At 36.2% G+C, this 15,315-nt stretch overlaps 2 protein-coding genes across 6 annotated transcripts in view; both read right to left on the bottom strand.

Moving 5' to 3' along the window:
• Positions 1-2,039: 2,039 nt before the first annotated feature.
• LOC113069372 (transmembrane protein 136) lies at positions 2,040-5,435 on the bottom strand. The gene is made up of 3 exons (XM_026242415.1): positions 5,191-5,435; positions 3,095-3,297; positions 2,040-2,787 (listed from the first exon to the last, which is right to left on the bottom strand). The coding sequence occupies exons 2-3, from the start codon at positions 3,288-3,290 to the stop codon at positions 2,255-2,257; spliced, it is 729 nt and encodes a 242-aa protein (XP_026098200.1). The 5' UTR covers positions 3,291-3,297; positions 5,191-5,435; the 3' UTR covers positions 2,040-2,254.
• Positions 5,436-9,956: 4,521 nt separating this feature from the next.
• The window catches only part of LOC113081639 (cell surface glycoprotein MUC18-like), a 44,915-nt gene continuing 39,556 nt past the window's right edge, over positions 9,957-15,315 (bottom strand). For 2 of the 5 annotated variants that reach the window (XM_026253659.1, XM_026253684.1), the window contains exons 14-16: positions 14,353-14,482; positions 12,135-12,264; positions 9,957-12,040 (exon numbers count right to left, since the gene is read on the bottom strand). In XM_026253659.1, coding sequence (XP_026109444.1) covers positions 12,020-12,040; positions 12,135-12,264; positions 14,353-14,482 — 281 coding nt within the window. In that variant the 3' untranslated portion in view covers positions 9,957-12,019. The remainder of the gene's footprint in view (positions 12,041-12,134; positions 12,265-14,352; positions 14,483-15,315) is intronic. The other 3 variants (XM_026253665.1, XM_026253671.1, XM_026253678.1) reach the window with 3 other exon arrangements.

The raw sequence follows: 15,315 nt of genomic DNA, 5'->3' as shown, positions 1-15,315 counted from the left end.
AAGTACTGACAAACTATAGGTAGTAAATTAATAAACATTAGAATCTGTAAAAAAAAAAAAAAGGTGTGTTCTGATGAAGAAACAGATCAATATTTCAATATTTATGCATATTAGAAAAAAAAAAGGGAAACTTCGATATACATAAATATATTCAGCATAAAACGCCGTATTGAAACATTCAATAAAGAATCTGGAAATGAACCGTGAGAGATAAGTTATCGTTTACAGGCCTAAAAGAATTAGGATGAAAACAAAGATTAAATTAATAAAAGCAATACAGAAAGAAAGAAAAAATCTGGGAATTAAAGACTTGTTGTGATTAAAGTTGTGATTTATTTGTCAATAGTTATCAGGAGCATATTTAAATCTTTTGCGCCACCTAGCGGTTTATTCCTACTGGTGTAGGAACTAAAAAACAAACTAAACAAATTAGTAATTGCCTTGTTCAGTAACATTTATCAATAATCAACTATATATATATATATATATATATATATATATATATACACACACACACACACACACACACACACATTGGATCAAATTACCAAAACCGGACCAACAAATAAGCTTTTGGTAACTTACTTAACAACTAACTTCTTCATCTGAATCCACAAATATATCTTTAGTATTTTAGTATTTTTTATATATCTTTACAGAATTTTGTTTGTGCAGCAAGACTTTATTCATATGGACTCATGCATACTGTCTAAAAGATCTGCATAGTAAACAGCCCTATATACAGCCTTCTTGCATTTTTTTTTTGCCATTTTTACATTTTCAGAGACCCTTTACTGTGGATACATTGGCTATTTCAACCAATCACATACATAATGCTTCCTGCCTCCTGTTTAGGGTCTATTCTTTAACAAAACCATTGCTTTAGGTAAGAGAGAAGAGTACCAGTTCAAACAGATCACACAAATGGATTGTTTAAATGGATTGTTTGCCCCAAAATGGAAATTCTATTACAGTTTACTCATATTTGTTAGCCACTGACTTCAAAAGTATGGTAAAAAATAAAATGGACGTCAATTCTAACATCAACTGTTTGGTTACCAACATTCATTAAAATACCTATTCAGCAGAAGAAAGAAACTCATACAGATATCAAACAACTTTTGTGAGTAAATGATGACAGAATTGTAATTTTTGGGTGAACTATCCCTTTAAGTTGCTTAAATCTATTCTTTTAAATCCAGCAAAAATAACTCATCAGCTTTGAGGATAAACAGGTATGAATTATACAGGAAGCCAGTAGTCTTGCAGTGCTACAAGAAACCACTTGCATTTGAAAATCCTCAAGATCAAGATGTCAGTGGTGAATTGAATTTGAAGCAGACATTCAGCAGACATGCCTGAGAAGAAACTGTGTGAGTGTGGTTAGTTTGGGTTACTTTCAAACTTCTTCTAATTTGAAGCAGCATTGTATTTGGTCTCCAAATATCACTGAAGTTCCCTTCTGCCTGCTGAGGAAATACACTGGTGTCTTTTGCAGTAACAGGCAATGACATTGAGCAAGGACACCTTCTCCCACTGACAGACTCAATGGCATTAGAAGATTTGTTCCAAGAGTGTAATGCCTTTGTACTGTTCTGTCTGAGGAAGTCCTGCTTGTTTTGGAAATGTCATAAGAACTCATAATATCTTAATATTTGATAGAAAATTCATGCCATTTAATAAAATCTTAATATGAAATCTTAATAAACCTTAAAAAATAAAAAATCTTGATATGTCATTGGAAAGTAATAAAAATGTAAATTAATAAAATCTTAATATGTGATGTGAAAGTCGTGAAAATTGAAATCCTATCATGGACAATTTGTGGAAATTAAAAAATCTTGATTTAATGAAGGTCATGAAAATAAAATTCTTAGAGTGTCATGCAACAGTTGTGGAAATAAAAAAATCATAATATGTCACCGAAGTGAATAATATATTAGTTATGAAAAGTAATGGAAATTAATAATATATTAATATTTAGTGGAAATTAGTAATATCATAATATGTCTTTGAAAAGTCATGGAAATTAGGAAAAATCTTTATATGACATGGGCAGTTTGCAGAGTAAATCCAATTTGAGAAAGTCAGAAATGACAGGAATAGCCATACTGGCTTTACATTTTTGTAGGTATGTTTTAGATATAGAGAGTTTTTTAAATATCCATAAAAATGTAACCCTGTTAAATTAACAAAATATTTTTAGTTATATCAGCAAAAATTCTATTTCCCCAGTCCTAAAGCATAGAAAGGCCTATCTGACTTTAACAGCATGTCCATTAGCATCATTCAACTTGTACTGTTCCTTCCATCGCCTGTATTTGGTGCGAGTTTTCTTGCAGGCAAAACGTGCAATGTCTATCATGAAGATCCAGGAGAGAGTGTAAATAGCCACTCCACCGACTTTCACGATGAGCGATGGCTTCAGAGAGGATAATTCACAATAGAGCATTCTGCTCCCAACACCAATCCTCACAGAGGCAAACAGAAGAATGAAGAGCAGGTCCACCACGTCTCCTGCTAAACTCTCATAGCGGCCCATGCGCTTGAGGAACCAGCGGGCCTGCAGGAGCGGGTTGGTGATCTCACTGCCGAACAGGACAGCACAGGTCTCGATGCCCGACTCGCCCAGCCCTAGTGCCAGCACGAGTCCAAAGATGCTCATGGTGTGGTGGGCCAGCATCACCGGACCCTCAGTGCGGAAATACACACACCAAGCCATGTCAAAGAGGAAGTATCCTAAGCTGAGCACAAGAGCCAGGATCTGGAGAGATGTGTTTTCAGTACCTGGAAGAGAGTCAGAAGTCACATCCAATGAATCACTTACTGCACCAAATTGAATGTATCTATTCAGACTGGGCCTCTGAATGAATGTGTTTTTTCCTGCAATATATACAGTATGTAAACCTGATCAAATATTACAATCAAATAATGTTGAGTACATTTTTTCTCATGTTTATTTATTACTGTTTTGTTTAAAAGGTTCAATAAACCGTTCCATTTAATAGAAAATGTTTTGTTGTTGTTGTTTTTAATTTCGAACTATTATTTAATATGTCAGGCTTTAGAGGGTTTTCCAAACAGGACAACTTACCGGGGTGTGAGAAAGGCCATGGCCCAGCAATGAAGCCAATGTAGGCAGTCACACAGACGATCAGGATGCCGTGGAGCAGAGTTACCAGTCTGCAGTTCCACTCACAATCTCTCGCTCTGTTCCAGTGACACAGCAGCACATACAGAAAGAACCAGCCAATCAGGCTGCAGCTCGTCTCCACAATCATCAAAGGCATCTCTGTACTGAAAAGACAAAATAGACATATTAATAAGATGAACAATTGTGTAGCAAATATTTGAAATTACTGACTGCATCAGGGTATTAGTTAACTATAACTAAAATCAAAAAGACTTGAAATCAAATATGCATTCAGGTATACACCTGTTCAATTGGTTGGTAAAACAAATCACATGCCAATCACATGGCAGCAGCTCAATGCATCTAGATGTGGTGAAGACCACTTGCTGAAGTTAAATCCGAGCATCAGAATGGGGAAGAAAGGGGATTTAAGTGAATTTGATCGTGGAATAGTTGTTGGTGCCAGATGGACTGGTCTGAGTATTTCAAAAACTGCTGATCTACAGGGATTTTCATGCACAACTATCTCTAGGGTTTGCAGAGAATGGTCCGAAAAAGAGAAAATATATCTAGTGAAGTGACATTCAGCCAAGTATGGTGACCCATACTCAGAATTTGTGCTCTGCATTTAACCCATCGGAAATGCACACACACAGAGCAGTGAACACACACACACACTGTGAGCACACACCCGGAGCAGTGGGCAGCCATTTTCATGCTGCGGTGCCTGGGGATTCGATGTCTTGCTCAAGGGCACCTAAGTCGTGGTATTGAAGGTGGAGAGAGAACTGTTCATGCACTCCCCCCACCCACAATTCCGTCCGGCCCGAGACTCGAACTCACAACCCTTCGATTGGGAGTCCAACCCTCTAACCATTAGGCCACGACTTCCCCAGTGGCAGTTGTCTGGACAAACATGCCTTGTTGATGTCAAAGGTCAGAGGAGAATGTCAGACTGGTTAGAGATGATAGAAAGGCAACAGTAATTCATATAACCACTTGTTACAACCGAGGTACACAGAATACCATCTCTGAACACACAACACATCGAACCCTGAAGCAGATGAGCTACAGCAGCAGAAGACCACACCGGGTGATGCTCCTGTCGGCTAAGAACAGGAAACGGAGGATACAATTCACACTGGCTCACCAAAACTGGACAATAGAAGATTGGAAGCTACTTGCAGCAAGCTACTTGCAGCAGTCACAAAGCTCAAAACATCTCAGACTGCTTTCTTGAACATTACAGTAAATTCACTTTACTCAAATGGCCTCCACAGTCACCAGATCTCAATCCAGTAGAGCATCTGTGAGATGTGGTGGAACGGGAGATTTGCATCATGGAGGTGCAGCCAACAAATCTGCAGCAACTGAGTGATGCTATCATGTCGATATGGACCATAATCTCTGATGTCTGATACTCTTGAGTATTATGCCGCCAAGAATTAAGACAGTTCTGAAGGCAAAAGGGGGTCCAATCCAGTACTAGCAAGGTGTTCCTAATAAACCGGCCAGTGAGTGTAATTTAACTAAAATGCATTTTTTTTTAAAACATATTTAATTCAGTTAGATGCTGAGGCCACATTCCTCATTTTTATGTCATGTGACTTGATGTACAAACAAAACTCAAATAAAACATAATGATCACTATATACATAGGCTACTTAAAAAAAGCATAACAAAGCAGAATTAATAAAAAATTAAGATAAATAGAAAGTTTAATCAAATATAAATTGTGTTTACCAAATACTTAACATTTCTGGCTGCATCATAGTTATTATAATTAACTAAAACTAAAACCATAAAATCAAGTTGACACCATTCCCCATTTTCATTACAATTTTAAATATGGATACTAATTACAAATATTAATAATAACTATAATGGTATCTAATCAAATAGTTTAATCTAATCTAATCTAAATGTTTATCTAGTTTTACATTTTACAATATGTTACACCTTAGATAAGAGATAAGTTATAAAAAAAATGCTTAATATCATCTCAGTTGAGTGTCTTAATTGTTCAAATGCATTTTGCAAAAAACTCATTTACAAACCTCAGATACAGCTCTTGCGTATGGACCTAAACATCCTGGTAAATCCATGAGGTAGCTCCAGGCCTCTCCGCAACCCAGTGCATTCTCAGTGCATTACAGATCATGTCAGGACATCATCCATGCATGTGACATCTCCGACAGAAAAGTCCTGCAAGCGGTGTGACACGACAGACACAACCACGGTGTAAACTACAATGCTTCTGATCGCTCACTTCCTTTTCTCTCTGCAGCCTCAAGCCGCTTTAGCCTCTTATGAGATTAGACTCTTCACTCCCAATATACCCCCAGATAAATTCCACACTACATTCATCTGCCCATCCTATGACCTAACAGTGGGGTGATTTGTGCCCTCATAAACTTCCCACTTTAATTTCATTCAAGCTTTACTGTAGTAAGGGGGATTTGGGAATTGTGCCAAAAAGGGAAGTATTGTGCAACATCTTAGTCTCAGGTGCCTGAAGGTCATTACTTATAAGACACAGGATTAGTTTTATAGTCACAGTACACGCCAATCAACAGGGACACATTACTGCTAGTAGAAAAATAAAAGAGAACGGCTTGCGGAATTTGAAAAAAGTGATGACATAGGCTACATAAAGGTTTAGAATTTTTTTTAATGGTTTTCTAAAGAAACTTTAAGTGATCAATTTTTAAAAGAACCACATTTTTGTTAGTGTAAAGAAAATTTGGAAAATAAAAAAAAAATAAAAAAAAAAATAAAAAATTTCCACTATATAGTACCTTTTGTGTGATGGAAAGGTTCCATGGGTGTTAAAGCAACTGCATGTAGTTCTGTGTATTTTTGTGACTTTGGAGCCCCCTACAGTAAAATGAGTGGTATTTACTTCAGTAAACAGAGTGGTGGACAGCTGTACACAGTCGAGCATACTTCTTTTGTCACATACTGTTTTCCGCTTACTATATAGCAGGGTAGTATGCCATACTGAATGCAGCCATATGTTCTCCATAGCCCTCGCGGTACTGTGATGTCATACATCGACTGGTCTGCACAGCACGATTCATAACAGAGCACATTAAATGGCAGTGAAGTGATGCAACTGATGCTGATAGATCACGTGACAATGACAACATGGAGAATATAGTACGTCCAGATTACATTAATAATACTAGGTATACAGAACAAACTCTTTTTCTGCGGTCATGAAGTATAATTACTTCTACAAAAAAGTACTTAAAAGAGTGTAAAATGCGATTTTGGATGCAGCCACAGTGTGAAGTGACGGGACTGATGCTTGTAGGTCACATGACAATGACAAAATAACAAATATTGTATTTCCAGGTTTGATTCCTGCCGTAAAGCAATCAACTCTTGCAGAAATACGTACATTAAATTAAATGTACTAGGTAATTGTACCCGATCAATATTATAATCTTAGAGAGCAGACTTTTTGGGACGTTTTTTTATGAAAGAAACAGAAGCCATTCAGTATAGAAGTCAGTGTACCATTTGAAACTGACATTTAAAGGTAATTTTTTTTTTTTTATTTTTTTTTTTTTTTTATTTCAGAGCCTAAATAATAACCTGTGATTCTCAAACGAAATTCAGTGGCATAATGTAAATGAAAACACCCGGATGCTTTCACTTTTCAAGTTCACCCAAGAAGGTCCAGTGATTTACAATGATTATTAAACAAAGTAAAACTTGAGGTCATATTAGCAGACATTGGTTCTGCCATCGTAAATGAACATCAATTCATGTATGCTCAGTTTTAAGAGAGAATTGTAAACATGTCGAAAGATTGTGCTCTGCTGTCCTCATGCACATATAACAAATTTAAGTAAATATTAAAATATGAAACTTCACATTTTTAACGACAAATCATATTTTGTTATTGTTGCCATGTTCTCAAGTATTTTGGACTGATTTCTAAAATCTGGTCTCAGTGCTGTTCCTAATTACTATCGTTTTGATTCTTGAGTATAAAGAAATACGGCTTATTGTTATAAATACATGATGAACTTGAGAAATGTCTGAAAATGTATTTATTTATTTATTTCTGGACAAAACGACAAAATAACAAGTAATAAAAATGGGAAACAAAATAACACAATTTCAACAAGTTTTAAGAAACAAGAACATAATTACAACAATTTTTATAGTTAATGATGACACAATTGAATCACTGGTAACACCCCATATCAAAAACCTGTTCCTTAACTTTATCACCCAGGACATGACAATTTAACAAATTTATTTATTTATGTTTTTGTTCAGCAGGCCAAGCATTATTAACTATAAGCATAGGAATTGATCAACTGTATGATGTTTTGTGGGGTTGGTTTGTATTGTAAGCTAAAGTATAACTGTCAATCCTCTGAATGTCTTTATTCCATCTGGTTTAGTATCCTGTCAATCATCTTGCAATAATGTAAATAATCAAGCTATAATTAATAAAGTTTAAATGGGCTTGACCAGAGCATATTTCTGAAAGCCTGTATTTCTGCTAAACAATTTTAAATAATAAATTCCTTAAATAACAACATGGTAAGAGTTAAAGAGTTAAAGGGACTGAGCAGAAACAGAAGTGATCCACATGCACGGATGTCTGATAATGATAAATGAATCCTGATTCAGAACAGCTCGAGACCTGTGTGTGATTTTAGTGACCTGTAGAGGGCAGCCTTCCTCTACATTTCTATCAGTTTGAAATGGAAACTATTTTGGGTTGAATTAAACATATTTCATGATTTTAGTCATGTCTTTCAGACATTTCTGATTATTGTCATAAGTAAGAATGACTCATGTTTTCAAATTTCATTATAAAAATGATGTGTCTGGTGAATTTCTTGAACTTCAGCACTATGGAATTAAAACTCAGAATAACACTAAAGGGGTAGTTCACACAAAAATTTAAATTTGCTGTGTTTTTTTTTTTTTACACAAACCAAGATTTTTAACTCAAACCGGTGCAGTCTGTCAGCAGGGCCGTGTTGTCCTAATGGGCAACATGGGCTGCAGCCCAGGGCCCCAAACACTAGGGGGCCCCCGAGACAATTCTCTTTTACTAGCCCAAATAATAAAGACTTTTAAATATAGAAAATGAGTTAGGAGTGAAAATGGCAATCAAAAATATGTTTAATACACAAATATCAGCAAATATGAAGCAAATAATTGTATTTAACTATTTATAGGTTATCTGCAGAATTAAAAAAATAATAATAATAATTATGAGCTGCACAAGTAAAATGAATACTGCATCAGTGGTGTTGGACAATGTCTATGGCAACATACAGTATTGAGCCATAAAATTACACGATTTACAGTTCAGAAATAATAATAATAATAATAATAAAAAATCTTATAGGCTACAACAGCATTTCAGCCTTTAGACCATTTTTATGAAAACAATTGATAAATCAAGCACATAAATTATGTCAATTTAAAACATGAACATTACTGTCTTAATTGTTTAGATTTGAAGAAGGCACATTAACTTCTTACTGATTTTAAACTCTATGTGTTTGATGCGTAAAAAAAAAAACCATGAGTTGATATTTGCATTGATCTGACCATAAACAACAAGAAAGGCTTGTTGGGAATGCACATCCATTCTCTGCCACGAGGTGGCGCTTTAGGAGAGCTCAAATATCGCGGTTTCCCCGGTAACGGCTGTACACAAAGCAGCTCCACGCTCATCCCTTCAGATACATTCAAATTAAGACATCCGCGCCGCTTTTTGAATTGAAAAGTGCTGCTGTTGTGCCCAATTTATTTGGCAGGGGGTCAAAAATTGGGCACAACACATGTACTAGAAAAGCAGCCCACACTCTATATGTTCTCTTTCATTAAAAACATAAAAATAAAAAATAAAAATCATTTTCATACATTCATAGGCTACATATGTTGCCAGTATTTACAGCCAGGGCCACGCAGAGACTTAACATTGCACTGTCTGTCAGGCTAAAACACAATAAAAAAATACATACACAATCAAAACCAAATTAAACCCTACAGCTTGTGACGATACATTGATGTGTAAAGACACAAAACGATCGGTCTGTGCAAGAAACTATACTATAGTATTTATGTAGGTTTTTTTTTTTGTTTTTACCTCTGATTCATGCAGTGTCCGAACTGTTAGAACTCTCCTGAGCGCGTTCTCAGCAGTTTCTTTTTGCGTTTCTTTTTGCTTTATGGCGGATCACAAATTTATAAGTGCATTACCGCCACCTATCTCTCAAATGGACCATTGACACTCTATCTACAATCTCAATAAGGAGTCTCAATGGTCCACTTGAGAGCTAGGAGGCGGTCGCGTATGCATAGTCATGAGCCGCAGGGTTTAATTGTTTTATTTTATTGTATGTTTTAGCCGCGATTCTCATTCACTTCCATTATAAGAATGAAAAGTTGCAATGGTTTGTGTTTAAAAATCTTCATTTGTGTTCTACTGAAGAAACAAAGTCACCTACATCTTGGATGCCCTGGGGATAAGCAGATAAACACTTTCATTTTTGGGACAACTATCCCTTTAAGAACAATATGTTTGACAAACGCAAATGTGCCCTTCATAAGTACTCATCTCAATAACAGATATCATGGAAACTGTGATTTAAATAAAACCAGCTTGGATCAGCAGATATTGTGATCAGTGCTGCCGGATGCTTCACTTGCAGACAGAGACTCTGTAAAAACACTCTTCTGTGCTTCTGGATTCAGATCTGCCAGAGGAAACACAACTGGACACCAGGAGGAAAGACCTGCAGTGAAAATGGTGTAACAAATGTGAAGCTTTTCAAGAACGTTGAATGTAACAGAACTTTATTTTTTTGGGCTAAAATGATACAAATAAAAAAATGCAAGCATCAAACGCATCAAACCACAAGTACTTAATTTACAACCATATGTAAAATCGAACATAACACATTGCGAACTGTTTTTGTAAACAGTCTACAATGAGAATGATAGTTTGCACTATTACAACAGAATTCGCTCAAGAGAATAAGCAGGGAAAGGTGCCAGTGTAGTATGCAGTGATTCGACAGTGTTTTGACAGGTCTCAAATGGCTCACACTAATATTTAGACAATGGAAAGATTGTTAAACAACAAAAAGAAAAGAAAAGAAAAGAAAAGAAAAGAAAAGGTGCCTGTGTTTCGGTTGTGAAGTGAACATGACTTGTAGAGAAAAATAAGCTGTACACAAAAAGACACAATCGGCCTACTTTTTTTTTTTTTTAGCTTCTTTGATGGAATTTAAGCATAAAACAACATGAGAAGAATGCATGAGCTGAGCTATAATGAAATATGAATTGTCCAAGTGTGGTTTAGTGTTTTAACAATAGTCCTGGAGTTATTAGGGTCCAGTTTCCTCAAGCGCTGATGTAGATAACATGTGTCACGTCTTTATTGAACAAAAGTAAAAGCCAAAGCCACATTCAAGAACATGAAACAAGAAAACACTGCACATTAGAACAAATCACATTAATCGATAAATGACAGATCTCAAAAACTGTAATGGAACCATAGGTTTTTAGGCTAAAACGTACTGCTTCTCATGGCATTTAGGAAAACAACAAAACTTTCCCTTCACCAGATTCAAAGACATGCATGAAACAAACAAAGACAACACAAAGGTTTCAGTGTAAACTAACACTGATGTGAATAAAGACACGTTTCCGCAGGCACTGCAGTTGAGGCAGAAACAGAGGGAGCTGCGATGGCCCTCAGCAGTCACCACACAAAGAGCTACAAAGTCCTTCCCTACCACTATTTACAAACAGTACATGAGCTCCGCAGTAGTTTGAGTTGGACCGTACACACACTATTAAGTGTTAGCTCAGTATCATTAACTGAATTGACTGAATATTTATGCCGTTATCCAGGCTGGATTGGGTTTCTTAATATCGTGAAGGTCTGTGTGTTTTTGAAGACTACACATCTGTTATTCTCAATGCCTTTATGGAATGGACAGCCCTTCAAACTGAATTTGCATTTATTATTTGGTCCATTGGGGTTTTCTGGAACATCAGGAGTGACGGAAAAGGACTGAAAATCGCAGATATTTTCTGAACAGAGCTTAGAACGCACATCTGGAACGAATAAGGTCACAAGTAGATCAATCGCTAAGCATATTTATAATATATACATTTTTGTGGTCTAAAAAAAGGACACCGAGCCTCATTAGTGAAACAAGCAGAATGAAAATCATTTGTAAAAAACAATTTTATGCAAATGGTCAAGTTCAATCAATGCATTCATTTGTGCTTGAGGTGATGACATATTTTTGTAGGCCAACTCGGAAGTAAGCATCATCCTGTTTTTCTTGAGCAAAACCCAACAGGATTTTTCCATCAATTTTTGGGTTTCTGTATTTTGTGTCAGAATAATCCGTCAAAATATCCTGAGCTTGTATTAACCCGAGACCTTATTTCAGACAATACCAAAAACCATCGACTTCAGAATGATGGAAATTCGTTTCCAGACTTTGGCCTACAAAAAAATGACATCCCTGCAGCACTCTATTGGTTTTTGATGCAACGTGGTGCTCACATTAGATGTAGACAGGGTGTAAGAATGTTTTTACTCAGTCATTCATTTTGCTTGTGGTTAATGGATGGAGCTCGTGGTCTTGAAATTGGTCAATGGTTGAAGAAAAACAATGGTGAAGAGTAGAAAACAGAGAACAATCTTCCTTTATCGCTTGCGTCCCATGTATCCAAGCATGGATACTGCTGCTCACACACGAGATACAAAAGTACAGTCCATCTTATCCAGAGGTCCACAAGAGGTCCTCCAGCTCTTAAGACTTGATTTTTGGGTCAGCAGGGAGGTTCAGTTGACATCTTTAGTCGCCCACAAGTCTTCACTTATTTGCTAAGGGTGCTGTTCTTTATTCCAGGAAAAAGCGGCACATAATAAAGTTAAAGAGATGTTCCTTAGGTTTTCTGATCATGGTAACAAGAGTTGAGTACATCTGTTTACCTGGTGATTAGGAGGTTTCTTTTCCCCATTGACGCCCTTCAATAGTACAGACTCCTCCGTCTTCTTTGCCTTCATCTCTACTACGATGTCATCTTTGTTAGTCTTTTCCTTTGTACTGTAGGCATTAATGCTGTAAAGATTAACACACAGATACACCACACTGCAATATTTGACTGAATAGATGTTTTTCTGTACTTCTGAACTGAAGTATATATGGCATATGCAATTTGCTGTTAGAAAGTTTCATCAAAATGCCTACAAGAAGTGAATCAAAAGTTGTTTCTCATGAAGACCATCTAAATCTAAAGTGAGAACATTTGTTTCTCTAAAGTTTATGCTCAAATGCTTATTTTTGCTGACAAATAAATTGACCCATGTATGAATTTCTATCTATAAACATTAGTAACATAACATGAAATAAACATGAAGCTTTACAGCATTTATTGATCTTGGTTAATGTTCATCTTCATGAACACTATCATTCAAAAGTTTGAGGTCAGTATATATTTTTTTATGTGTTCTTTAATTCAGCAACAATGTATTAAACTGATCAAATGTGACAGTAAAGACATTTCTAATGATACAAAAGACTTCTATTATTTCAATTTGATTTCTTTTTTATTAAAGATTCGCAGAATCTTTTAAAATTTGAATAATTTAAGACAAAATAAGAGAGAACATACGAAATTAATGTTATTTTTATTTAGTAATGTCCTTTTACAGAAATTATTAAAATAACCCCATTCAAAAGTTTCTTAATAATGGTTCTTAATACTGTGTGTTCTGTTACCTGATGATCCTTGACTGTCTTTCTGTTTTGTGATGGTTGTGCATGAGTCCCTTGTTTGTTCTGAACAGTTAAACGTTCGCAAGAACGCAGCGTTCTTCAGAAAAATCTTTAAGGTCCTGCAGATTCTTCAGTTTTCCAGTATCTTTGTGAATTGAACCCTTTCCGGCAGTGACTGTATGATTTTGAGATACATCTTTTCAAACTGAGGACATTTGAGGGACTCAAACACAACTATTTAAAAAGATTCAAACATTCACTGATGCTCCAGAAGGAAACAAGATGCAAGATGCCGAGTGTGAAAACTTTTGAACATGATGAAGATGTCCAAATTTTGTTGAAATACCTTTTATTTATTCTTATTAATGCCCTCTGGAAGCAACAGAAGATACTTGCATGTTTCCCGCAACACAAATTAAGAACAATTTACCTTGATCTTCAAATTCCAAAAGTTTTCACCCCCGGCTCTTAATGCATCGTGTTTGCTTCTGGAGCATCCGTCAATGAATCATAAAGTCACTGCTGGAAAGGGTTCAAATACACAAAAATGCTGGAAAACTGAAGAATCTGTAGGAGCTGGAGGATTTTTCTGAAGAACAGTGCTCAGTTTAACTGTTCAGAACAAACAAGGGACTCAAGAACGACCGTCACAAACAGAAAGATGTCGTGGTTCATCCAGGTAACCACACACAGTATTAAATGGTAAATGGACTGCATTTATATAGCGCTTTCTACAGACCACATGGCCATCCAAAGCGCTTTACAATTTGCCTCACATTCACCCATCCACTCACTCATTCACACACCGACGGCGGTGTCTGCCATACAAGGCGCCATCCAGCTCGTCGGGAGCAGCTGGGGTTAGGTGTCTTGCTCAAGGACACCTCGACACTTGGTCAGGTGGAGCCGGGGATCGAACCACCAACCTTCCGGTTTGTAGACAACCTACATGAACCACTGAGCCACTGCCGCCCCATATTAAGAACCAAGAGTTCCCAAACTTTTCCCAGACCATTTTTTTGTCTTGTGGTCTATATGTAAAAATATCTTACTCAGGACAGTACTAAATGAAAAATAAAATTCATTTATGATCTATGATCTCTATTATTTTGTTTAAATTATTCACATTTTCACAAATTCTGCAATTCTCACAAACGTGCATCCCACTGTATATACTATATATACTACAATACCATACTGTTAGACATATATATTATTCATTTTAATATATTCTTAGATGTATTTTAATCAAATGATTCATTTATTTCCTTAATGTAATTTTTTGTTGTTTACTTATTATTAAATATTTATTAATACAGTTTTTCTTGAAACTTTCCCACAGATCCCCTAGCACTTCCTCGCACCCACTTTGAAAACCACTGTATTAATGTTTACTAAAAATCTGGATAGAAGGGAGAAAGAACTACACACATTTCTTGCTTGCCTGAGCGTCCACAGGGTAACTTGCCCTTTTTATACAGGAAGTAGAAGACACTGCCCAGGACGGCCAGCAACAAGATGCTGACAATAATCACCACAATAATCACTCCACTGTTATCAGCTAGAGAAAAAGAACAACAGATGCCAGCATTAGTATGACTGACTGATATATAATAACCAATGAACTATTACCATTTCAACAAGACAGTCTTAATTCATGCTGAAATCTAAAAATGGGCTTTTTAGGCAAAATACAAATGTGAAATACCCTTCTTGATCATGAAAAGGGCTTCTAAAGAACACATAACACTGCAGTTTTTAACAATGGCTGCATCATTTGTATTCAAAACATGTGCCACATGACAAGGACACGTGTACTTTTAAATGACACGAGTTTGGTATGACACATATAATTAGGGTGTTTTAGTAAAGAGTCAAATAAAGCAAATTAAGGAGCGCCATTCCGAGGAAGCGTCATCAAATGCTATAAATAAACAGAGAGAGAAGAAACAATTGTCTGGGAATGAATTTTATGAGTTAAATCTACTCAGTAAAACAGCAGGCCGCCACCACAATCTTCACCATAGTAGTTTAACAGTCTCAGTTGCAGCCCAGCACTTCAAAACATTTGTTAAAATATTCAGATTGAACTAATTATACATTCATCTTGGAAAACATTCAGCACTGGATCTGCCCCTGCAATCTGAAGTAATGTCTGCTTCCATTTTTGCTTGCTTTCTCTCTCTCTCTCTCTCTCTCTCTATGACTTCTCTTCACACAGAATTTTAAATATGCCCAGAGGCCGACATGAAGAGCAAGCTAACCGAGTTGCTGTGGAGGCTTTGCCTTATAAAATCTATGAATTATTCAAATACATTAGATGATCTTTCATTGTTTGGTAGGGTTGGATTTTGCAGGGATGAAACGGACTGGGTGTTGATTCAAAGCATACAA

This window comes from Carassius auratus, chromosome 5 (assembly GCF_003368295.1).
Source record: "Carassius auratus strain Wakin chromosome 5, ASM336829v1, whole genome shotgun sequence".
In the NCBI taxonomy this organism is placed as follows: Eukaryota; Metazoa; Chordata; class Actinopteri; order Cypriniformes; family Cyprinidae; genus Carassius; species Carassius auratus.
Note: the sequence above shows the minus strand (reverse complement) of the source record. Positions and strands in the feature narration are given on the sequence as shown.